A 26,691-nucleotide genomic window follows, 5' to 3' on the forward strand; every position below is an offset into this window, starting at 1 on the left:
ACTGTCTCCCCAGCCCAGCAGAAAGGAAAGTGTTTCCCTTTGGGCTTTGAAAGAAAGGGGTAAAAACCCAGCAGGCACAGCCCAGCTGCAGCACACACCGATCCTGACATGAAGTCCTTCACAAGCTTACTGCCTGGGCAGTTCTGCTTCTATATAAACAAATACAAGTGATTTTTCCTAGCTTTTAACTTTGGAATATCCAGTTTGGGTCATTTCTTCTGTTGAAAATATTTACCACTGCAGCATGCTTGGCACACTTTGGAGGGGTGCGATGTGCTGCTACTGGGAGGGAAACGGTCGCACCAAATCCTCAAATGCTGGGGAGGAATAAAATTGGTCAAAAATATTATTCTTCAGAACAAAATTAAGCAGAAGTGTTTCCACAAATTCTACACTAAGCTACGGTTTGTAGAAGCCAACTTCTAAAGGGCCTTTTCTGCAGTTACTGGATTGTAAATACATGAATAGGTAGAATAGAACCCTCTAAAACTCCAACTATGAGCTTGACTTCCAGAAAGCACCCACAGAGTCAAAAGAAACCTCCTTTGGTAGTAAAGAATTCTGTACATGCTGACACTTGAAACAGCTTTTTGAGGTTTCTGTCAAGGGTTGCCAAGCCAACTGGCTTCTATAAGGCCATTCTAACACAGCAACTTATGGCCAAGTCCCTTCAGCAGATGCTCTGAACAAACTACACGAATGTCTTCATCCCAAGCTGTTCACCCAGCAGCAGCTCTGTGGCTTTGTTAGTCCTCTTCTGATCCCTCCTCATTCCCTTAGATGCTGGTAGCTTGTTGTGTGGGCACCCCAGGTGTAGGCTGGCGGGGCAAAGTATACATGGCCCCAAGGAATTGGTCTGCAATGCGCCCTGCTTCTCTCAGTCCACTCAGCAAAGCACCATGCACAGTGGCAGGGTAGTTGCGAATCGTGTGCTCTCCTGCAAAAAACAGGCGAGGAATGGGCTGCAAAGAGGAACAGAGAACACAGTGATGACTTCTGCACAGATTCAGTTCCACGTTTGTCAAAAACAAAGCGACAAAGTGCTGTTACTTATCGTTGTATCAAAGCAAACACATTGGCAGAACTCTACTTCAAAAGCAGCACTTGGAGGAGCTGATAGAGATTTGCCTCCTAGGCTGTATGCTGAAAAAGGATTTCAGTGCTGTATCTACAATTCTATGGCCACATTTACATACATGTCAAGAACAAATGACCACATGTGACACTAGAACATGAACTCTGGGGACAACGTGCAAAAGAGAGCTTCAGCAATTCATGTACATTGGAGCATTTTGATCTCACAAAAACTAGGACAACAATTTTGTCTTATATACTCCATAGAAAATCATGTTATCAATAGCTATGTTTATTAGATACCTGTACCACCATAAGAACCACCTCAGTAAAGCCAAAGTCCTACAGTCCCTTCTGCTTTTGCTTTCAAGACTTCATCTTCCCAAAGAACCAGAGATGTCTTGGGTCTTCACTGTGCTGGCTCCCAGCCTGGGAGAGAATTTCTGCTTTCTCTCCTCTGGACTTCACCTTTACAGAAACAAACCCATCGTATTTTGACACATTTCTACGTAGAACTGAGAAATACCTCACCTGTGGAGCACCTGGAATGGCTGGCCCTGGAGTAATTGGTTGAGCCATCAAGTCATAGTCATTTCCAGAAGATCCAGCTGCTACATAGGAGTACGAGCCCCGGGCCCACGGATCAGCACGCCAACGGGAGACCACAGTCTCTTTGGGCTGAGAAAAGAGAAGCTTCAGTTGCTGACACAGTTCATGTTCTGTAGTTAGTACAAAATAGAAAAGATGCAAAGTGAAGGACAAAAGCGAGGGAGAGAGAAAGAGAGAGAGAGAGAGAGAGGGGCTGTTCATCCTGGAGGCTGAAGGCTCTGGGCAGATCTCACAGTGGGCCTCAATGCTGAAAGGGGACCCACAGTAAAGCTGGTGCAGATTACATTTATTTTAGGGAAATGAAAACCCAGCCAGAGAGAAGATGACACTAGCAAGAAAAAGCACAGCAAGGAGGATGGATTACATTCCAGAGAAGTGCTGTTGTATTGGTTCAACTTTTCTACTTCTCCACTTTGACAGATGTACTTGCACAGCAAGTTCTGCATTCTATACAGTTCATCAGACAGCACAGAGGAGAGTGTGGTGTATCCAGACTGCTGAATGGCATCCAGCAAATCAACACCACTAAGTGCTCACCACATGTAAGCTGCCAAGCTATAAACATGTTAAATAAATGTGCACTTGAGAGAACTCAGCACAACTGAGAACTGCTTCTTCCTTTGGATGGTTGACCATCATACAGAAAACAGCAGAAGGCTGAGGATGATAAAGCCACTTTCAATAACAGCTCTACAGTTACCCTGCAAAAAGGGAAACACATGGAACCTACTCCTTAAAAGAAATACTGCTCATGCCTTCCAGCACTTGGTCTGTCAACTGGTGCATCAAAGTTACCATCTACTTTTTATGCTATTGCAGGATACAGGCATCTCAGTGGAGGCTATCTGTACCAACCTGTGGCACAGCACTGCTGCCAAATATGCCTTTGAGGATGGCGAGGCATCGTCCAACGATGACATCATCACTGATATTTTCCATGATTCCTGCTGCTTCTCCTGCTACCAAGGCCAACAAAATGGGTGCTAACCAGAGAGCAAGAGGGTGGGAGAGAAAAGAATAAGTGAATTATTGAATTCCTCACATTTCAACCAGACAAGTCTGACTTATCTGCAGCTAAACCACAAAGCTAAAAAAAGCCCAACAAATTCAACAGGTAACAATATTTCTCAATCATCCCCTACCACGTTGAATTACCAGGATGAAAACAGATGAATACACACTATGGTAACACTTGGCATTATCAAGAAAACTGATGAATTGAAAACCAGCATGTGGAAGAGGGGAAAGGATTTATTTGGGAGAAGACATTGACATTTACATTAGGATTTAACAGTCATCTGTGCTACACGTTCCAGGTAACTCAAAATCTTCCAAACAATCTAACAGAAAAAAGAAAATCTGTGATAAAATTTCACTAAGATTCAGCATAACAGCTCACCTGGACACATTCTTTTCATTTCCAATGCACAGAGATTGAAACAATCTCAAACTGAGCCAAAAGGAGGAGTAGAAAACCATCCAGAAAAAGAGCAATTTGAGAAGAATTCAGATAACAACACGTGTTATGATGCTTCTAAGTTTCTTGTTTCTGGATTGATAATTTTCTCCCTAGTTTGTTCCCTAAGCTAAAGAAGTCTCTCACCAAATGCTTTCACTACAGGAATACAACATGCAACAGAAATAAATGACTGCAGCATCACAAAGTCAGTCAGTTCTACTTTATTCCATCCTGCTATCATTTTATCTCTCACCTATGTATCCACAAAAAAGTGCAATTAACTTTTCCCCTTTCAGCCATCTGACCCAATGGGAAGCAAAGTAATTTCATAGATGTAGCCTCAAACTCAGCACTGATGAGCCCATACTTTTCCGTGTTCTGTCCTAATTTATTGCAACTCTCTGCTTCTATTTGCCTTCCTACAAATACTTTTTCTCATATTCACGTGTGAAAAATAACAGCACCTGTAGGAGTGCTCTTTTCTGGATCTGAATCTATACAAACAAGAAACTGGCAGAAGTAGACATGCAGCACAAATACCTTTGTACAGGTTCCAAAACAAGAAAAGTTCCCCTCTGCTTGCAGTAGTGCTACCAACGTGACCAAACAAATTGACACTTGGATCCCAGAAGACACGATCAAAACACAGCACAACCTGGAAGCAAAGAATCAATAAAATCAGGGGGGGAAAAATCAAAATCAAAATCAAGGCATTTCCATTAATTGACTTTCATCACTGAAAAAGTGCAGGAAGGAAAATCTGGAGATATACACATGCAAGCATGTACCTTTCCTGGTTTCATAGGTTAATACCCATCCTATCACATTATTTGTTTGCTTCTTACCAAGCTGTGCTAAACGTACTGTGTCAATCTACTGCTGAAATGTAACCAGTTAAAAAAATCACCCAGGATACAAAGAAGAAGCCTTTACAGTTCTTCAGATAATTGTCAACACCAAAGCCTAGCAAAGGAGGAACAGAAGAAACATTCTCCTTCCATCCACCACAACCATTTCAGATTCCACCCATCACAACCCCCACCCCACTGCAGTCCCTTCAACTAGGGCTGACCTTGTTAAGGTTGCCAAATCCCATACGTTGCACAGCTGAAGTTTTCCACTCAGGGAGAGGTGGCACAAACTGTACTGCTGGAGGCTGCTGCTTCAGGACTCCCAAGGGAAGGGTACACAGCACTGCATCGCATTTATAAATGAAAGTCTGGCTGGTAGATCGAGTGTTTACAGCAATCACTTCACAGCCTGGAAAAGGAAGTGAAAAACTGTCATTTAATAGGTGAGGCAAGAAGCATTATAAAGGCCCCAGCGTTGGGTTAACAAAAATTTAGAAGACTATCTTAAAAGCACAGCCACAGCAGGAACTGTTTAGGTTACAGAGAAAACCTTACCAAGCTTAAGCTAACTTCTAGGCAAGCAAACATAACTGAGCACACAGTGCAAATACCAAAACGTGGAACTGATAGAGCATCCAAGAAGGACCACAGTGGGATAAGCCTAAAGGTTCACAATATTTAAATACATGCATATCCACACAGCCAGTAGGGATGTGCTTCTCACTGAGTCACTTTCTCACTGAGTTTCCCCAAGATTAATGCACTCAAGAACAGCATTCCTTCCACGTGGATCTTACATCCAGAGTTCTAACAGCACAGCCTGTGCCATCTTCAGCAAAGTCCTCCTGCTCCAAAAACTTCAGTTACAACAGCGTGAAGAGACTGGAGAATGAATGTGAACCTCTTAATTGGTAACTGCAGCTGAAAATGGTGGAGTCAAGCCAGCCACAGAAAGAAGCAAAACCCAATAAAGATTTATGAATCTGTTAAAGCTTCCTACATAACCTATCACAATAAGAAACGTGGCTTTTTCTCACTTAAAACTTAAGATAGGTGCATTCCATGAGATCCATCCCCTTCCAGAAGTGCTGAGCTGTAATTTATTTCACTGTTCTCCCTCAGAGCAGTTGTTATCATGAGGTGGCTTTACATACCTGAAGCTGTATAGCGAACCTGCCGAACTGCTGTGTTCAACTTAATATCCAACCCCTCTGCCAAGGCCACAGGCACGCAGGAATAGCCATTCCTCACTGTCAGGTGGCTGCCTGTGAATTCAAAGTCATCGTCCTAAAAGTGAAGACACAGGAAAGTCTGTGTTTGTAACAGTCACATCACTCCATGGAGAATAATCTGCAACGCTGTAGAGCTGCAAATGTTTCCAACAAACATTTTCAAAGAATGAGCCTAATAGATTGTAAAGCCTATGATACTAACCAAGTAGTAACTATAAAAAGTTTTAGGAGACAGGATTATTACAGGTTGTTTCAACATTCAGAGAAAGCTTCCTGGAATTTCATCAGGGAATGACAACATCTAAGAGATCAGCATTTGCATTAAAGCAGATAGCACTCAAGAGTTTTGGGAATGAAATGGATTTTGAAGTACATTGCAAAACAAATACATTAATGAATTAGCTACCTGGTCCCAGTGCTTCAGTGAAAGTGTAGAGAGAGGTGTAGCATTAGCAAATTCCAGGTTTGCAAAATGCCAGTCAAGTATTTGCCTATCCCTTGAAGACAGATAAACATCACTGGAAGAGAATATGAGACAGAAGACATTTAGCCTGTTGGAGCAGGGCGTTGTGAACACGTTGCTTTGGAAAATGTATTCCATCAGTTCTTCCTCAGTGGGAGAAAAAGAACCAACAACACAAAGCAAATGCCAAAACCAAACTCAGCCAAGTCACGTTTGCAAAGAAGAGTATAATGCTGTAAGGAAATACTATTTCCCTTCAGAAATACAGTGATACATGAATAATGCTCTGCTCTCCTCGATACTCATCTTTATCACTCCTATCCTTACCTTGGAGGATTGGCTTCAAGTTCCTGCAGCTTCTCTTCCAGCTTCCCTTGTGTTTCTGCCAATTCATCATACTCCTAAACACAATAAAAGTTCACGTTAAGCTCAGCTCATGTTCAAAAGGACTGAGAGATATTGCATGGCATCCTGCTGGATCTGGCTCCAAGAGAAATAACAGCAAGACTCGTGGGTTTCTGTGAAACCTAAATCCAGTTCTTCATTTTTCCAACATTTAATTCAGCATACTGTACTCTCTTGCCGTTTCTTACACAAAGCCTAGGCCACACTGCAGGAAAAGAGCTGCTAAATGCTCTCTGATATGATCTAACATAGGTAGCTAAATCCAAACCTTCAACATGTTAATACTCTCCACCTTAACTGAGACATTAAATACAGTCTTGTCATCAACTTATCAACCCAGAGTTACAATCTCTCACATTCTGAGAGTGTTAGAACTGAGTGAGAGTTGTGGAAACATTTAGATGAGATTATTTTACTTGGCTGGGGAAGTTTTCAGAGATCACTGAATTGAGTGTTGCACGTATGCCATCCATTACCTTGCAAAGTGCAGTCAGATCTCTGTGTTTACTCTTCACAAGGAATTCTGCTGTAATATCCCGAGGTGGCTTCACTTCTGATGCTTCCTTATACTGCTGGTGGAGCTCTTTAATCTTCTCTTTCAAATTTACCATCTTTTTAAGAGGAAGTGGGAAAAAGAAAGAAACAGGGCTAGACAGATTTCATGAGTGACTGTCTAACATGGATATTCACCTCAAATTATACCACTGCACCAAAGATGTCCAGATGTTACTTACACGCCATTCTACACCCACAGAATCACAATAAATATCACCAACTCCAGAAGAACGTGGCTTAAGCACAACATCAGTGATTTCTGACTAAAAACCTTGCTAATGAAAAATAAGAATCAGCTGTCCTCAGACATTTCTTCATCTGAGAAACTCCAGAGATCTAAAAGCCTCCCTACCACAACTAAGTGGGACTCCAGAGACACCTGGAACACCGTTCCTACATTAAAATCACAGATTTGATTATCCTTTCCCCCAAACTCAGCATTCAAAGGGTTTTCACAGTTACACGGCCGCTGCTGCTCCCTCTCTAACAGCTGCAACAAAAGCTATGACATAACACTGGTTGATCATGTGTTCTCTTTCTTTTCCTAGATTCATGTTTTACCTCTTCTACCTATTCTCCTGCACTTCTATTTGTACATGGGGACAAAGTTCTCTTACAGAAAAGAGAAAGAAAGCCTACTCAACTTGTATGGTAGCTTTCAAATCCCTTGAAAAGAATCTTTCTTTTGATATTAAAAAAAATCAGGTACTTTCCCTTATTATTTCTGAAGAAGTTTTTGAAGCTTAGAAAAGCAGCATGAATTAAAATAGCTCTTCAGGCCTCATTTGTCATAGCAGTGATACCTGGCAAGCCTTAGAACAGCTGGCTTTTTTAAGAACAGTATTAATAGCAACTGTTTTGTGGTGTTGTTTGGGTTTTCTTTGGAGAAACACAGTGGTAACTTCCTGTTCTAAACATCATCATTGGACAAAATCTGACCTTGTTAAGAAGATCTTTCAATTCCTCCTGTGTTTTCACAATTTTTTTCCAGTGTTCAATCTGCTCATCCTTCACGTGTTTCTCCTGCAATCTGGAAGAGGCAACAAGTAAGAGTCAGCTCAGTATAAAATCCTAGCAGTATTGAAAAAGCTCATTATTACAATCTAGATGTAATGCATAAAAGCACACAGAATACTTTAAGAAAACACCTATGAATTTTCTTGTTGCTGCATACAAGTATCTGCAAATGAAGGACACCTGACCAGCTGAAATGCAAGCCTGACATTATCTAGCATTATTAAAAGGTCTATTACAAATGCACTACCTTTCCAGTAGAATAAGTGAGCAGTAAGCACAGCCCCTGCACAGTAAGTTAATTATCCACTATCAGTTACTGAAGCAGTGACCTTCAGGAAGCATTCAAGAAAAGACGTTTGCTACTTTAGAAGTCTTTGGCATATTTTGCTTCAATAAATAGGAAATACAAGAAGCACAAACAAGAAGCTAGAGCCATCCATTGAGTGTGCACTGCTAACCCTAGGAGCATCATCACCTATTTTGTTAGTCCTCCATAAATACAAAATTCTATGGTGAAGAGTGAAGTCACTTACTGTATGACAACCTCCAGAGCCTGACCTAGGGAGACAGGCTTATTATTGAGAACATTAAAATCCAGCTGATGACTGAGATAAGAGGTGGCTTCCAACAGACGATTGAATTCTTGCTCCACCATTTCATCTTTCTCTTTTGGAACCTACAAACCACAAGAACAAACTTTGTTCTTAATATTCTATTCACAAATAAAAGAAAATCTAGGTCACCATAGCTCTGAGCTTCAGAGATACAGAGTGGAGTGGCAGAGAGAAAGTTTTAGAAGACTGCCTTTCCCAGTGCAGCCTGAACTCATGGCACCTCATAACTAACGTTCAAAATGCTACAATTCCTCCAATCAATGCTAGTCAGAACTTGGCATGCTTCCACAGAGCACATCTCAGTGAAAAGCAAATAAAGGACTTGCTATTATTGAGCTAAACAGACCTTCCAGAGGCACAGGGAGCAAGATTCCACTGAACAGTTAGATTCTATAACACTTGTTCTGAATGAGGAGCAGTAAGGTAACTCCCCTGAAGTCTGAAATACCAAGAAGCTGCTGATAATGATTCCATTCCATGATTCCATTCAACATCTTCGTTAGTGACAGGTAGAGCATGCCCTCAGTAATTTCACAGATAATACAAAGCTGAGAAGAGTGGCTGATACGCTATTATGGTCCTGCTGCCATCCAGAGGGACTCTGACAGGCTGACAGGGAACCTCAGGACATTCAGCAAGGAGAAGCTGAAGTCCCACATTTGGGGAGGACCAACTCCAGGTGTTTGGGCATGCTATGGGCCAACCAGCTGGGAAGCAGCTTTGCAGAAAAGGACCCAAACATCCTGGCAGACAGCAAAGCGAACATGAGTTAGCAATGCAATGCAACACATTTAACAGTCTGTAACTGGGATTCATTGGCAAAGTACTGCCAGTAGGTCAAAGGAGGTGATCCTTCCCTCTGTTGAGCACTGGTAAGGCATCACTGGGAGATACCATGTCCAGCTCTGGATGTCCCTGAACAAGGGAGCTGCTGGAGAGAGAGCAATGAAAGGCCAAGATGAGTGTTGGACTGGAGCATCTCTCCTGCAAAGAATGGCTGAGGAAGCCAGATTGTTCAGTCTGGAGAAGAGGCTCAGGGCAGGATTCTGTTGATAATAATAAATTCCTGAAGAGAGGGTGCAAAGAGGACAGAGCCCAGTTCTTGTCAATGGCATCCAGGACAAGAGGCAACAGGCACAAAGTGCATCATGAGAAGTTCTGTCTGAGCATCAGGAAACATTTCTGTGCCATTCAGGTGAGTGAGTAATGGAACACGCTGCCCAGAGAAGGTGTGGAGGCTCCTCCTCGGAGGCATTCACAAGCTGTCTGGACACTCCTGGGCAAGCAGCTCTGGGCGTCCCTGCTGGAACAGGGGGGACCGGGCCAGATGGCCTGGACAGGTCCCATCCAAGCTTAACCATGCTGTGACTGTGCAAAGGGAAAGACTCAGCACAGCAGGCAATTCTTTCAAAGAGGGAGTGAGGTGTCAAGTGCCTGAGGAAAAAAATCAGCTACTTTGGGAGGAACAAACAGGAGCTTAGCTTCCATACAAGATCTGAAATCTCAAATAAAAATCTGTATGGAAGAAACAGGTTTTAGAAGCCTACAGATAAGCCTGAAGTAGACAGGCATGTTCATTACTCCCTCCCTCTCTTCCTAGATGCTGCCTTGTGCTACATCTGATAATAAATACACTGGAGATACTATTTATTTTTAAAAGATTTATGGAACCAGCATCAGACTTACAGCTTGTCCATTTGCTTCATACAGTGGGCACTTCTGTTTGATCTTAGCCAGCTCCATGTTCACTTGTTTGCTGACCACAGCCATGGGATTTCCTCCTGGAAAACGTTTTTTTGGAGTTAGAGTACTCCTGAGATGTCTATCTGAATTAATTAAGGATTTCACACTAAAAGCTATTTTAGAGACAAAAAAAAGCTTCCACGGCTACACATTAACTTCAGGAGCTTCTGAAGATTATGAAAATCCACTGACACAAAATGGTAACTACTGAAGAGGCCAAACCAGAACGTCTCGTTCTCAATAATCAAACACACACAATTACTTTGGCCAGGAAAGGGAACGGTGTAAAGCCTCATATTTTTTTAATATGGTGAATATGAACTTTCTCTCCCCCCCAGTTCCTTCTTATTTTGTAAAACTCACCAAGTCCTGTTACCACCATTGCTCCCAAATCAGCCACGTAGTTCCCTTTACGAAAGGTAGCGACTCTTCCTCCCACTCGGTCCTTTTAAAACACAACAGATTACAGCTCAGGTAACGTTCAGGTATCACATCTTACTTAAAAGTCATCACAAACTTGACGTGACATAGGCTCAGCATTCTCACAGGCAAAGGTTCAGGGAACAGAACGTAGATTCCTTTTCGTAAAGAAGCTCTGCAAATTAATTTTGGCAAATAATTCGCCTAAATTAAAGGATAAAACATTAAAATTGCATTAATTAAAAAGAAGCCCATGTAGATTTGGACAAATTTAGGACTTACTGTGACTGTAAGAAAAATCCTTCATTGCCCACAGGCAGACTACATTATGTTTTATGTTATATATTGCCTCCTACTACTTCCTACCATAACAAATCCAATACTGGAAACGATTTGTCTGTGCATAAGAGAAATAATTTTAGTGTTAGAAAAGGCCATTGGGCAGTTTTTCAACTATTCTCCTCAGCAGACACAGCTATAAACCCAGAAGACAACCACAAATCAGCAGCCCACGTTGGAAATGGGAAAAAAAGGTTTTGATTCTTGATATGTTAACTTAAGAGTGACGATTCTCTTCCTGCGATATTAAACACAGGAGTGGAAACCACAATTCAAAAACCCCTTTTCCTACTCCCAGTGCAGCTAGCAGGATGCTACCCAAGAGAAAGATCAATGAACGTGGTGCAAATATCCCATGCTACTCATTCACACGACACTGTATGTTTCAGCCAACCAGCAGCCCAGGCTGCCCAGAGCCACATCCAGCCTGGCCTTGAATGCCTCCAGGGATGGGGCATCCACAGCCTCCTTGGCAACCTGTTCCAGTGCCTCACCACCCTCTGTGAAATCAAGCTCTATACAATATAATATCTTATTTATTATTTATATTTAATATATAATAATAATAATATATATAATATAATATAATATTATATATATAATATATTATATTATAATATATTATATAATAATAATAATATATATATATAATATAATATATATAATTTAATATATAATAATATATATATTATTTATTATTATACAATATAATATCTGATATTGTAAATATCTTATATTTACAATATAAGAAGACTTAAGCACATGGTAATAAACAAGGAAAGATTAATGCAGAATACAAAAGCAAGAAAAAAATCTTGCCTGACTACAATCTGCAATTCCAGACAATGATTCTGACCTATGGACAAGCTCTTGAGATGCAGACTTGCATTCTACTTTCCAGTATATCAGTTCTTAATCACTAAATACCTGTTTTTAATCACCAAATGAAGATTCCAGGCATTACTGGTGGTGCACCTCACTGTGCACTCCCCCCTGACAAAGCATTCATCCATTCCCAATGAGAGCAGATATTGTTCCCAGTGAGACAAGATCAGAACTCCAGCGCACCCCGGCTGGCTGCCAAGTGCACCCACGTGTGGGCACACTGCAGAGATGCTTCCAGTCACTGCTTCAAGTGCACCAATGCCTTCCTGCTTATGATTCAGTATCAAAGTAAAACAGCACAGAAATTCATACCCTGGCTTCCAGAACTGTGACATCCATCCCAAAACTCTGCAACTGGCGAGCTGCTGCCAACCCAGACACACCAGACCCAATGATGATCACCTTCCCAGTCTTCTTGGCTAAACAATGGAAAGAACAAAAGAAGTTATAGGATGTGGAAGTGAACCACAATGTGAGCAGTTGTGTCTAAGATACCAGGAATGAAAAACAGCTTCCTTCTCATCGCCAGCTCAGACAACACAAACTTCTTACAATTAACCACAGAGAAAACTGAAGTATGTACATACATAATATGATAACAGCAAAACAAAACAAACACATTCTTAATGAGAATTAAAATTTGGCCAACAGCTTATCTGTGAAGGAAGGCAAGGAATTCCCGTAGAGGGAAATTGCTTGAAGAATCTGATTCTTATTCATTACAGTGAGATAATATATCACAGCTTTATTTCCTCCAGACCCAGAAGAATAAAACCTGGAAAGCTTTGGAGCTGGATCAGTATTCACCAGCATCTTTCACTCATCCCTTACAATACAGGAACACTTACCCATGGTTAAGACTTGAGAAGTTTCTGATCATTGAAGTCAGTTATCACAGGATCAGTAAAACTTCATACACTACTGCTAGGTTAGAGGTGAGGAACAGTTGACATAGAATCTCTTCTAATGAAGGTGCATTTCATTTCCTCTGTGATCACCTCCCATCAGTCATTAATTGGGAACCTGTCAACTGCCACTATGCTTTCTGTAAGTTTCATTCTGCAGCCACTGCTTTACAGAGATTTTGCCCTCTTAAGAGTGCTTAACTTAACGCATCAATGGCTTTGCAGCCTTTACTACTGTCAAAGTACCAGAATCCTAAAAATAACAGAGGTGCTCCAAGCTTTGCCCTAGTAAATTGTAGAATAATAAACAGAAACAAAAAGAAACCCTGCAACTAGAAACAGCTTTCAAGTTCCTTACTTGGAAGAGGCTTCACTCTCTTGTAGATGCCGAAGTTGATCAGCCCATGCCGCTCCAGATAGCTGTGCACCCTGTGAACGAGCACCGTATCACCTGCAAAATTGTCACCATTTTAAGTTATTTGCATGTTCAGCAGCACAGAGCTAACAGCATTCACTGCTGCTCTATTGAGAAATACACCCTCCTGAAGGATATTTCTGAAGTTAATATCTTTCTGGAAAGCACAAATTGTTTTCCATGCTGTACAGCAGTTACAAATGTTGCCTGAGAAGTAGTACAGAACATGAAGTGCTCCTATTTATCTCTTCCATTTATGTAGCATAGGACACCGCCTCGACTGAAATTTAGCAGTAACTCCTTGCCCTTGTATTGCCTTCTTTTGTTACGGCCACTGAGTGATGCAACTTCTTAAAGCTCATGAATGAGAAACTCTCAGACCTTCAAACCCCCATGAAGTCGTAGCAAACCTTAACAGCTGCAGGTGAATTCACTTGCAAGAAACTTCTTTACCAACTCATCTACTTACCAACTGATGTGAATTCTGCTAAAGATAGATTTCTTTACTAAGGGAGCAAACTCTTACCAACTCCTAACATGAGCATGCTGCAATACGCTGCTTTGTAGCTGAATGTTCATCATGCATTCACTCCACACTAACAGAAGGACTTATCTGAAGTCCTCTCTGGATTTGGAAGAGCTTTTTCCCAAAACAGAAAAACAGCAACAATACACACAGTACGGCTTTGGCAGGAAAAGACTCAACTTACTATTGTAAGGTGCTTCTAATTGCTGGATAGTTGCCTCAAATGTCAACTGAATCTTTGGGTTATCCAACCAGAGCTGCAGCTGTTAAACAGTAAGACACATTAGTAAGCAGTACAAAGGAGGTGTTTTCCATGTGTAACCAAATACTGATAGGAGAGTAAATGCTGTAACAGTCACTCTCTGCAGTGCTGCATCCATTACAAGAAGCTTCACCTTCCAGCATTCTTTAATGAACAATACAATCCATTTTACTCTCCTATACCATTTAAAGTACCATTAAATGTCAATGCATCAAATCAGTGACCTCCTAATCACACATAAAAGAAAACACACATGGAAAGATGGATATAAACACAGCTTGCATGGTAATACAATGTGCCATATTTCAACTAGGCATGCAATATGAGCCCGCATCTGACTTTGCTGCATCAAATTTTGCATGGCCTTTGTAAAGGCTATAGAAGTAATTGCTGTCTAATGAAGTCTATTGATCACCTAACCCATCTTTACTAAGACAATACCATGGAATACACTGCCCATGTACACACAGGGAGTAGAGCAGAAGGGGTGGAAGGGACCTGAATTGAGTCCAATTGTCTGAGCACTGCAGGGCTGATCAAAAGTAAAAGCCTACAATTAAAAAACATTATCCACAGTTAGGAGAGTTACACTCCAAAAACAAAGCTGAGTTTATTTATGAACATCTTGCTGTGCAACATGTAGCTCACACAGCATATCCACACCATTTCACATTCCAAAACTAGTGATTTCCTTGTGTATTTCCTTGGGTTTTTCTCTACCATTACAAACTGAAATGTCTCAGCTCCTCGCTGATAACATACAATGGATATCACACAAGCATGACAAAGAGGAAAGAATTTCCATATAATTCGGGAGGCCAACTGTGGCAAATTCACCTTTAGTAGATTCTGCTTATTTCCAAGTAATTTTTGACATTCTTTTTGATCGTGGAACAAGCCACTTCATTCACAGTGCTTCATGCCACTTCTATACCACTCAATTCTAAGATTTCATTCTCAGCTGGAAGAATTCAAAGCCAACAATCTGTTTTTACATCCAATCTCTATGTACATATACATACAATTAATTACTTTACTTGTTCACATTAGTTTACTGTTACTTCAAATGAATTTCAACTGTGTTACTCCTCAGCTGGGGAAGATCCACTCAAACCCTCTTTAGAAAGGAAATCCTGCCTAGAAAGTCCTATATGCAGCAACAGAACATTAAGTAAAAAGCAATACAAGGTGAGAGTTTTTGCCTTATTTATGCAATAATATATCATGTTTTCAAGTGTTCTACAGAGATAGTTTTAATCTGAATGCTAACACTACAACATGTGTACCAATTTTCTACTTGTTCCCTTAAAAAAAGCTGCATTGGCAGAATCATCACAGTTTTGAGGTTGTTAATGACTTTTGAATACTGCAGATACGACACAGATTATTACACAGCTTCAGAGCACAGCTTTAACCAAGAATTGGGTAATTTGTTCCTTAGAGCACGACAGGATGCGAGAAATGAAACACCACCATCACAAAAGCAAAGATCTACTACTAATATGACAGTAACCACCAAAACTGGTTGCAAGATACTCTGGTACAAAAGCGGCCTACATCTCTGTGATCAATACTGTTACAATTCACTTACGGTGCGGTTCCTGATGTACAGAAACACCTTCTGAGTCTGCTGTGGCCCACTGATTATATCAGGGAAGCAGGCAGCTTCTTGAGATGTCATACGGTCATGTGGAAGTCTACTCTGGAAAGCTGCACCCTCCACACCTACAATAAAAAAACAAGTTGTCTACAAGCACTGCAATGGAACTGCTACAGGAATGTTTTTGGCCCTGCACTTCCTAGTGAATGCACACAGAGCAGCCACGAGGTGACACAGTGGCTAATTTCAGGACAGGCTTTTGCTTACTCTTTATTTCTGGAAGGCATGCAGCTTTCCAAGTCAACAGTTCTTTGGATTACAGGCATCATCTGGGGCTAACAAAACAGCTGCACTGCTGCAAAGAGCAATCTGAGCAACAAGGAGGGCAGCAGAACGCAAATCCAGCAGAACATCTGTAGAGCACAACTGCTTCAGTGCTGCCCTTCATCTCAGCAGCTCCCACTTTGTCAGAGTAGGAGAAACACTTTGGAGCCATTCCAAACCAAAAGGCCCATGCCTTATGAGCACAATGCCCCCTCTCACCTGCTTTCCAAGGGTGACATTTGCACTGAGCTTCTCCTCCTCAAGGTAGAGGACTCTGCCTTAGCTTCTCCTTTTCCATTTTTACATACCCATAATATGCACTGCAATGAAATGCAATCCTACTTACACTACTCCAACACCCCTCCCTAGCTCATGTACAGCAGGTTTGGGTCTCTTCCTTAGAAAGGCTCCGTGTGTAAAAGAGCAATGTTAAACAGGAGATATTGGGAACACTTTGTTCATAAAGACACCCAGATACCTACAGGGAACTCCTCATGCAGCTACGTGCCCCACATGCCTCAACCTCATTTAGGACATTATATAAAGCAGCAAACCAAGGCACAGCTGTAGGAAGTGCTACAGCACGAAGGGAGCGCAGAGAGGGAACCCTGCAGGCATGGCAAGGAGAACAAAACACTGAGATGCCACATTTGAGCACTATGAACCTCAGATGTCCTAGGAGCTGACTTGAGAATAAGACAGAAGTGAGGTCTCAAAGGATACAAAGCAATGCACCCCAAGGAAGGAAAGAACACGGGTAATGCAGCAAGGTTAAGACTATGTGCTCAAAGTGGAATTGTTGAAAACTGTAACGACTATCAAAACGTATAAGCTTGCAGCATGTGTCCCACTAACAAAGATGCTTCTTTTTGAGCCTGAAGTCCACATGCATGTGGTGCTGTCCTGGGGAAAAGCAGGAATTCTCTCTGTTTTGGTGCAGCCATGCACAGCTTCCAAGCATTTCTTACAAGAAAAAAAATTAAGGAAGAGAATAGTTGTGGAAAAAAAAATAAATCCATTCATAAGCAAAGATTAGAAGATCTAACTGAGTGATGGGCAACAGGAAAGAAAACTCTGACTGCTTACAAGAAATTGCAAGAGGAAATTAAAACCAGAGTCTATAGAGCTCTGCAAGGAAGTAAAGTGGAATTAATACTAGGAAACACTGAGACACCAATAATGCTTCTGGACAGCAATGGTCTGCAATGGGGAAGAAACACAGCAGAGCTAGCTTCATCTCCTCCAGTAACACACAGCTCTGGGCCCTTCAGTTGCCTGTCTCTCCAATCCTGTACCAAACACACTACAAATGGACATCTACAAATGCATGTATGTGCTGAACCCTGTGCTCCTACCACGACACAACAGGCAAACCGAAGTCACTGCTCCGACAGCGCCGTGCAGGACGGCACAGCTCCATGCTGAGCGCTGGCAGAGGCTCAGCAGCACAACGGGCACAGATTGGCCACAAACTGAGAACCACCAGCTCCCTCTATGAGCTCGTGCCGAAGTGAGTGGGCATTCCCAGGGTACTTTTTAGGAAACTCTGCCTGCCATGCAGTGACAGCCAGCAGAGAACTCCAACGTACAGGTTTTTCAAGCAGTATGGCAGCTTTTTTGAGGAGCTTTGTGTTTGTAACTGAAACACCAGAGAAACTCCTGCTCAAGACAGCCTCAGGAAGAGCCCCAGTGGTTCCTCTGCTGCTTGTATTTATTAAGGCCACACCTCTTACAACCCAAACTTCAAAACCACTCCAGATGAGCACTGCTATCCTTTATACTACCAAAAACAAAACAAAACAAAACAAAACAAACAAAAAAAAAAAGCCACAAGATTTGACATCACAATTTAGAAACAGCTAAGGTACTGCTGGTGAAGTGATATGTTCGGTTGGTTTTTTTGGTTTTGGTTTTTGTTTTGAGTCAACCATCCGATCTTAAACAAATGAAACATCCTTGAGTTTCCTTTGGCAGTGACACAGCTCAAAGGTAAATCACCCTGCTGTATTATTTCACATGGTAAAGGAAATAGAAACTCAGAACTGCTCATTGCTCTCCCTGGGGCACTTCTCACAGAACACAGACATGTCTCCTCCTCGACTGCTATCTCCTCTTCACACACATTCCCAGGCACACACCACTTCCTGGCATTCTTATCAGCGACCCAATGTGCCCAGGTTTCAATTATCTTTATCCCCACAGAAGGGATGCTGAGGGCTGCTGCTCATTTAAAGACTTACTGACACATCTGCAGATGAACGACACTCCAAAGGGAAAAGGGAAGTCACTTGGTTAAGGGGTCAGCCCACTGCTACAGCACACCCTTGAGCATGTATGTAATGCAAATCATGCAGAACTTCCCCACACTCAATGCCTACCTCAATAAGCAATGCATCCTCCAGTCCACAGTCTATAACATTCAGAAATTCTGCATGAGTGGTATAAAGCAAAGAAGCTACGCTTCTTTGTACAGAAACAGCAAGGATGCACGCTCAGACAAACATCCTGAATTTGTATTTGCTTCAAAGAGCAACGTGAAGGTCCAGAATAAGGTTCTGGAGCCTTTGACTGCATGGCTTACAACCCTAATCCTCACACCTCACGTGAGGGTGAAAGCTGCAGAGTCTGAGGAAGATTTTCGGTAGCACTCAAAGGACTCAAAGTGAAGACACCAATTCTGTGAATTAAACAGCAAATGCATGCTGCTGGCATCAGTGCTTGGACCAGATATTGAGCACAACCAGCCACCATGTCCACTGAAAAGCAGACTCCTGATGTCCACAACAGATGGATCTCCTGGGCTAACCACTGGGACACATCTCAAACTCAACCCCTTAAATAAAAAAAAATAAGAGACAAAAAAGACACGCTATGTTTCTTCAGCAAATGAGATAAAGGTCTACTCGTGCTGAAGCCCAGGGCTTCCCATGCCATTTTAACTGGGAAAAACTGTCTACATAAGAATGATCTTTCTACATTTTCGGACTCCTCTGAACATGGAGAGGAAAGGAGGGATGAGAGATCGGCCTGAGACATTTCAACATAGGTTAGTGTCCTTTTCTGGAGGTGGTACAGACCTCAAGTGCTGTTTGGAAATACCCTTCACTTTCTTTTTTTAGAAAAGCAGGTGGGTACACAACTCCTGCACCTCGCTACGTTTGGGACACCCACACCCATGCGCACTTGCAAGCATCGCTCCCTAGCTTGGCGGCTCTTGCTCCTAAGTGGCAAGCATCAAACGCCACCCTCACCTGATGCTTGGCCGTCTCCATACCCTCCAGAATTGTCGTCTTGAAGTCCTCCTGCTTGCCCTGTGGAAGGAAAGAGGAGAACTCAGGGACCTTACTCCATAAGTTAAACCATACTGGACATAAAGGCCCGGCAGTTGGCGTTGTAGGTATTAAATGTCACCAACTAACTAAACCCATTTTCTGAGAATCCCATCTCCTGGAACTTAGGTCCAGGGGCACCAAACTCTGTGGTCTTCTAAGATGTTATCTGTGTTACTGGATCCTTTACATCAGACTTGCTTGGGAAATAAAGAAGCACACAGTATGTAGCATTCCTAGTAGCTAAATACTTATGACCAGCTTCATTAATGGCTAGGATTCGAATAATAAGATTACACTTCTTACTGCCAAGATCTGGTAGATGGATAGCATCAGAACCTTAAGAATTTGATAATCTTGCCCTTGAGACTCCTGAGCCTCCTCGTACACAAGGGGATAGTTCAAACCATTCCTGAACCTCTTAGTTTGAACCTATAGTTCAAACCTCTTATTTGAACCTCTTCTTTTAGAGAGAGCCTCCTTTTTGTGCTGTAAGCCTTTCCTTGAAGGCTGATGAAAGGAACTTTATGTGAAAGCTTCAGAACAATTATCTTGGCTTCAGAGCCCCTGATACACCAACAGTGCTGTAACAAACTAACCAACCTCTGAAGCCAAGCACATGCCAGTACTGCTGAACCACAGATTGCCAACATCACCAATATCCACCACTGACAGATAGCAACCTGTCAATGGAGCCAAAGCTGGAAATATGAGGAAAGTAGAAGCACTCATCTGAAAGACTGGAAGAAGTTTCAAAATTACATTAGGACTACACAGAACAGGACTACAATTGGGAACAGAGTATTTCTAAAACAGAGATGAGTACAGCTGCAGTGTCTACAGGAACCAAGCCAGTATCAGCTACCTTCCTACAAGCTGCTCACCTTCACAGGAGAAGCCAGCTCCAAGTCCAACTCATAAGCAATCTTCAAATATTGGTCTAAAATCATCACCTCTGGAGAACAGGAAAACACAGCAGGACTGCTGAGCGCTGCTGGGCTACGAACACCTGTATGAATGCTGCTTCAAGGCAAGTGTTCAGCAGTCAGCAAGCCAGGTGTTCTCTGCAGCCCAAACAAACCTCCACTGAGTCATGTGGAATGGGCACTTCCTACAGTTTAAGGATTTCATTGGAGTTAATGAAGCAAATGTTTTTATATTTTGATAATCCAGATGAATACCTACATTGCCATAACGTTGGACATCCACAAATAAAACTGAAATAGTTACGAAAACTAAAAGTCTCGACATAAGTCAGGAATTCCTCACTCACTGAGTGTCTCAATTTCAATACTGGACTCCAAATCTTAATTAGCTTTAGAAGGACTGCCTGTCATACTGCTCAACACGGCTCTGACACAAGAAGCACATTTTCACACAGTCACAGCAGTGGAGAAAAAGTACTTTTATATCATCAGTCCACTAACAGGAAAGTTCAGAGACAAACGTTTGTGTTCTGACTGAAGTCCCAGTTTGGGATTTTCTGGACAAACCCATCTGCAGTAGCAGGAGAAAATTCCTAACTTCACTTGCATCGTAAGTACTTTATTTTGCAGGGAGCGTATTGCAACATTACAGGACCTGCTGCCACGCTGGGAAGAGAATGTAACAAGTCAAACATCAACATTAGGAATATACCAAAAGCCATAAATTTGCACTTGAAAGTTACACCTGTGAAGGAATTAGAAAGATGCTGGCATCAGCCTGCAGCACCCACTATCCCTGAGTTAGCATGGATACTGAACAGAGGGAATGAAACTGCTCTCGGTTTCAGTACAAAAAAACACAGTATTTTCTTGGTGTTAATAAGAGCTAAATCATTTTTAACGTTAGGTCACTAAGCTTACTGCTTGCTTTGATGCAATTCTAAGCACTGTGCAGAGTCTACATAGAGCAATAGTGAAACAAGGCACGCTAGGGCTCAGATTCTCCCTCCTTCCCAGTGAGAAAGTCAGATCCCAGCTGTAAGGAACAAAGCAGAGAGCAAACTGCTGATCCACCCAGCAAACTACTGCACTTGAACACCAATTGTGCAGGAGCAGAGTGCTGAGCTGGGTAAGGCAACAGCAGAACAGAGTGGGAGCTGAACAGGAATAAGGTCTGCAAAGAAACCTACTTCAAAAACTCATCCGATGCTTTAAAATATTGAATAGCAGCAAAGGATGGCCAAAAATGAGCACTGAGTTGGATGAGGAAAACAGGTAATTTGGATGAAAAGACAGAGAGAGCACTGCTAAGTCTGACTATTCATTTTACAGAAATGAGGACTGCACTGAATTGCACCACTTTTTATGAAGTAGCAGCCAGGCATGAGAACACTGCCAAGTGAGAATGCAGCAGAGCTTACAAGGCAGGAGCACAGAAAGGAGATTCAGGAAGGTATAAAGATGAACATTTGATTTGGTGAAGGCCAACGAAAATGACCCTTACAGGGCAAAAACAAAAGCAGCAAGGTCCTGAATGCCAAAAGGGAGAGTGGCAAACAGGAACTGAAACATCATCCAGCACTGAAAGTTAATTGGGGAATTCTGTACTGTCAAACTATTTCTTCAAATAAAGAGAAGCAGACATTTTAAGACAATTATCTTCTGTTAATGATGAAATACTGCTGTAGCATGCAGCAACTTTCAGACTTGTACACAGCACCTCAAGTTCCCCACAGCTGAACACGTTAATGGAACCCAGCCCAAATTAGAGCAACATTTCACTATGACCTGAAGTGCCACGTTTCATTTCCTTTTAACATCACCTTCCTATCATTTCAGAGCAATGAAATGCCTGCTGTTACTTTTACACTTCTGTAAGACTGTAGGCTTTGCTTTTTGCATAGAAACCATTTCAAACACTCCACACATGAAGGAAGCCGAGGTCTGCACTGCCAGCAAACAGACAGTAACATGAAAACTAACTTCCATACCTTCCCTAATTTTCATCATGTAATCCTGTGCTACCACGGATGTCCTACATTGCATTTCTGACCAAAACACTGTATTTTTGCTTCGAAGAAGAGGCAGAGAGAACAGCTCAGCCACCAGCACTGCACCTACATGAGAACATACAGTGGACTCCACTCCTTTTCCTATCAGTGGTGTTTGAATAACAAGGTTCAGAAAACTTCAACAGCCAACATAGACAAGTTGATGCTCTGGTGCCTGTGCTTCAGCAAATGAAGACAAGGACAGAAAGAGCCACTGATGTGCACACCTTCAGACCCTTTAAAACACAGCAAGCCCAATTAGGAAGTGACAGCTGGAACGCTCTGCCTCCTTCCACCTGCTGACCCTACACCACACTATCATGCACCCCAGCAGGATTTCTGGGAAGAATGTCATGACCTGAGCAGACACAGCCTGCTGGAAAACTGCTTTTAGTTGAGAGACTGAACACAGAATGAGTGCTGGTGCACAGAACCACCAGCCTGCTGCTGCCTCTGCTTCTCCATTTCCTCCTTCACATTGATTCTGTCTTAAACCAAACTCAACAATCACTATTCTAGGCAGAAAATGGCACATGAGGAGCACACAGAAATTGTTTTAATATAGTATCTCAAGAATTAGAACCAAAGTCCCGGCTATATTAAATAGTAAACCTCATATCTGCTCAGTTGCACCTACTGTAAGTCCATTTTTTTTGATAGATCAGCTACAACAAGCATGGGGAGCTTTTTTCATCATCGCAAAGATTTCAGTCATGCACATGAGTTGCAGCATTCCTGCATCTGGAGAGAGACTGCAGAGCAGTTTCTAACAGCTAAAACACAATGCTGGCCTTTAATGCATTTCCTGACACGGTGAATATGCTGAAACTGACATTTCTGCATGCGCAGATCTGGCTGCCAAAAAGAAGTACATGAAGAGCAGCAGAGAAGGTGGCTAACAGTTATTCACGTCAGTGACTGACACCCCTACGTTTCAGTTATTGTCTAAAATCACCAAGCACGACGAGCTGTGAGCTCTCCAAAATGTGATTTTGTGGGTACTGCAGTGATACACCAACATCAGACGAAGCAGTGGCAGCTGTGAATTCAGTGTAAAGAATGGGAAGGGTACTGCTAACCCTGTGATCCTCAGTAGCTCCTCCATGAGGAATGACCTTCCCAACACAAGGCAATTCTCCACCTGGCAGAGGAGGGCACTGAAGTTCCAACAAACAGCATCCAGAGAGAAATTAAGATCGGATTCATTGCTGAAAGCCATGAGAATCTCTGTGAATTAAGCGGGCTCTCCTGCACAACAACCCCCCAATACACCTCACCTCTTCTCAAATAAGAATGGTGGTACACAAACAGGTATGGCAGCTAAAGGGAGAGCTGCTACTCCAGTCCATATGCTTCCAAAGATGTGTCAGTAAGGAGTACAAGGTTCTGGGATGAGAGGTTTAGCTTAGTTTAGAATTCAATGGATGCACATCTCCACCAGGCTACTCCTGCACATTCTCACCCTCCTTTCCAGCAATCAAACAAGTGCAGAACAATCATTCAAAACCAGACAGGAGTTCTGTGATGCTGCACCTGGCCACCACTTATCTCTGGGAATAAAAGACTTGAACAGTGCTACAGGAGAACGCCTCTCCTCACTCACCAGATGGCTCCTCGGGCTCACTTTCATTCTCTTCTTCTGCAGGAGCAGGTGGAGGTGGAGGTGGCAACTTCTTCTCTTTCTCAGCTTTAGCGTTTCTCTCTTCTTCAGAGTAATATTCATCTTCTGAGAGATTTGCAAGGCTCTCATCCATCTCTCTATACTCTACCTGCAGAAAGAACAACACACCATCAACACACGAAGCTGTCAAAGTCCCAGCACTAAAACAAACACTGCAAGCAACAAAACCACTTCCAGGCTCACAGAATAGGCCTGAGCTACCTCAGCCAGAGTTATATCTCAGGCATTACATCACACAGGTCTTCAACAGCTCCACAAGTTCCATGTTTTCACCTGCACAACATAACCTGTCTTCGACAGCCAAAAGTAGGAGCTTCCTCCTAATATTTAGCCCAATTTCTGTGTTTCTGTTAAGCCAGCATCATCACTTGACCTCTGCAGCTTACTTCCCTGTCTTCAGCTCCCTGTCAAACTCAGGGATACAAACTGCAAGAGCCCAACCCATAACTGGGATTCATCTGCCCAGTTCTGCACTCCCTGCTGGATTCAGGCACCTCTCCATTCAGACTTCACAGTGCACAAACTTAGAAGGGTTAGAAGTGACCGTGGCACCATTCACACCTGCAAGTTCCCTAGAAACACTATGGTCTCTAGTGATAACTGACAGTGCTAGAAATAGCGGCAAGGATAAAATATAATGCAAAACAAAATAACCCACAATAACTGAGAAGAAATATTCCAGTCCCACCTTGCCCCATTCCCAACATGAGGAACGAGGCAGACACAACCCCCCATCTCTTCAGCTGCTCTCCAGCACAAAGAAATATTACCAGCTTCAGAAAAAAGCATGGCCCAACTGAAAGGAACACAGGAACCCCAGGAGAAATAAAAGCATTTTTTCCAAAGTGGGAAAGTTCTGTATACTGCTATTAAATTTCCCTGCCTATTGCTACCTGATTTCTGCTGAAACAAAATCAAGTACTTCTCAAAATAGGCAGTCAATAGAAAATGAAGCAGAATTCAGCTGGTATCCCCCCAACACCCTGCAGCTCAGCCCCTCGCACGTGACAACAAAAATAACTGCATTTCTGACCACAGAAAATGAGACGCTTTTCACTTTTACCATCAAAGCTGTGTCATTAAGGAGAGGCATTAATGGCCACAACCCAAAGCAGCACAGGGAGCCCCGCACACAGGCAAGCATACGTTCAGCAGAACACCAACATGCACACTTATTCACTCACTTTCAACTCTTTACACCCAATTGAGTCCAGCACCATTGGTTTTTACACAGTTGTGTGAATGCAGCACTGCTAGATTTGTTGTGAGCTCCCATCCTAAGGTAACTTGCAGCAATCCCACAGCATCACAGGTCTTTGAAACCAAAAGAAAGCAGTTCTGCCCCAAAGCCCTCTGGCCTCTCCTCTTCCTTCAGCTCCCACAGCATTCAGAGCGCAGTCAAACCCAACAAAAAACATGCTTCTCCCAGACCAGGTGTATTTATTAATCAACCTGGATAACCTCCACTGATTTCACAGCACAAAGACAGTGACTCAAGGCAGGGCCACCTGGTAATAGTGGGAAGGAGTTCTGGGAACCCCACATTATATCTTTAGGGAATCGATACTGCCGACACAGAGAAGCATCACCAAAACATACCCCAAACAGTGCAGCAATTCCTACCTGTTAACAAAGCAAGTAAAACCCTCTGAGCTGCATCAGAGTGACCCTATTTGACAGTTCTTATATACAAAGGGTTGGTGCTGCTTTCAGGGCACAGCCACACAGTACAACACACAGCTCAGGGTCCCCAGAGATCCTGTCAGCTTCCATCTCAAATCCCCTCAGCATTACACACCTCTGAGAGCTCCACAATCTTCTACAATGAGGTTTCCAAGTGCAAGTGATTTATAAAGAGTGAAGGTTGCAGTTATTGGCAGCTGCTGGAGACTCTTACACCTCACAGCTTAATATCACTGTCATTAAGGTTGGAAAAGCCCTGTAAGATCATCCAGCCCAACCCCACCCCCACCATGCCCACTGACTGCATCCCTCAGTGCCACAATGGTTCTGGAGCACCTGCAGGGACGGTGACCCCACCACCTCCATGGGCAGCTGTGCCAGCAAATCACCGCTGTTTCAAAGAAGCAATTGTTCCTAATACCCAACCTGACCACCCCATGGTGCAACTTGATGCCATCACCTCTCATCCTATCACAGTTACCAAAGGCAGCTGATCTCCACTTGCCACAACCTCCTTTCAGGAATTATAGAGAGCGATGTGGTCCCCCTGGAGCTCCTCTTCTCCAGACTGAACCATCCCATTCCCTCAGCCGCTCCCCAGCACTATGCTTCAGACAGACCCCTCACAGCTCCTTTCCCTTCTCTGCACACACACTACTCCCTCCACGTCTTTCTTGTACTGAAAGGCTCAAGGCTGAGCACAGCACTGCGATGCGGCCCCACCGGCACTAGCACAGAGGGACGGCCACCTCCAGCTGGCTGCACTGTTGCTGACACAGCCAGGATGCCGTGTGGTTCCCGGGCATCCTGCTGGCTCACGTTTAGCCGAGTGCCACCAACACCCCTACAGCACCGATCACCCCCCCCATGTTCACACCGCAAATCAGGACACACGCAGCACCGCACACGAAACGAACCCCGAGGCCGCCCCCCCCCCAGATGCCCCGGCAGCTCGACGGCCGCAGCACAGCCCCCCCTCGCTCATTGGCTCGGGGGGGGGGGGGGGGAGGCCCCCACTGAGCGTGGCTCCACCCCCCGGCCCGCCCTTACCTTGGCCCGCTTGCGGCGGCTTGTCCGGCGGCCCTCGGGGGTCTCTGCGATGCCGGTGGTTTCGCCGCCGGACGCGGGGGCGGCGGGCGGCTCGGACGCACCTCCCGGGGGCGAGGCCCGAGGCGGCTCCTTCTTACGAGGAGTGCGCTCTCCGGCCCCGCCGCTCTCAGCGGAGGAACCCAGCGCTCCTACAGCAGCCGACGGAGGTACCGGAGCCTCGGGCCCGCCCTCGCCGCCCGCCGCCTCCGCGGCCTTCTTTCCCCCGGCCAGCAT

The 26,691-nt window shown here is 43.4% G+C and overlaps 1 protein-coding gene across 1 annotated transcript; it reads right to left on the reverse strand.

Annotated features, from left to right (window-relative positions):
- Positions 1-776: 776 nt before the first annotated feature.
- KDM1A (lysine demethylase 1A) lies at positions 777-26,691 on the reverse strand (the record flags this gene model as incomplete). The annotated part of the gene is made up of 20 exons (XM_079545930.1): positions 777-962; positions 1,606-1,752; positions 2,539-2,666; positions 3,683-3,797; positions 4,215-4,402; positions 5,148-5,280; positions 5,632-5,743; positions 6,016-6,089; positions 6,570-6,704; positions 7,588-7,678; positions 8,199-8,341; positions 9,966-10,060; positions 10,386-10,467; positions 11,979-12,085; positions 12,930-13,022; positions 13,697-13,775; positions 15,366-15,499; positions 18,950-19,009; positions 23,608-23,773; positions 26,419-26,691. The coding sequence occupies 20 exons, from the start codon at positions 26,689-26,691 to the stop codon at positions 777-779; spliced, it is 2,541 nt and encodes an 846-aa protein (XP_079402056.1).

Source organism: Tetrao urogallus (assembly GCF_951394365.1).
Source record: "Tetrao urogallus genome assembly, chromosome: 23".
NCBI classification, from domain to species: Eukaryota; Metazoa; Chordata; class Aves; order Galliformes; family Phasianidae; genus Tetrao; species Tetrao urogallus.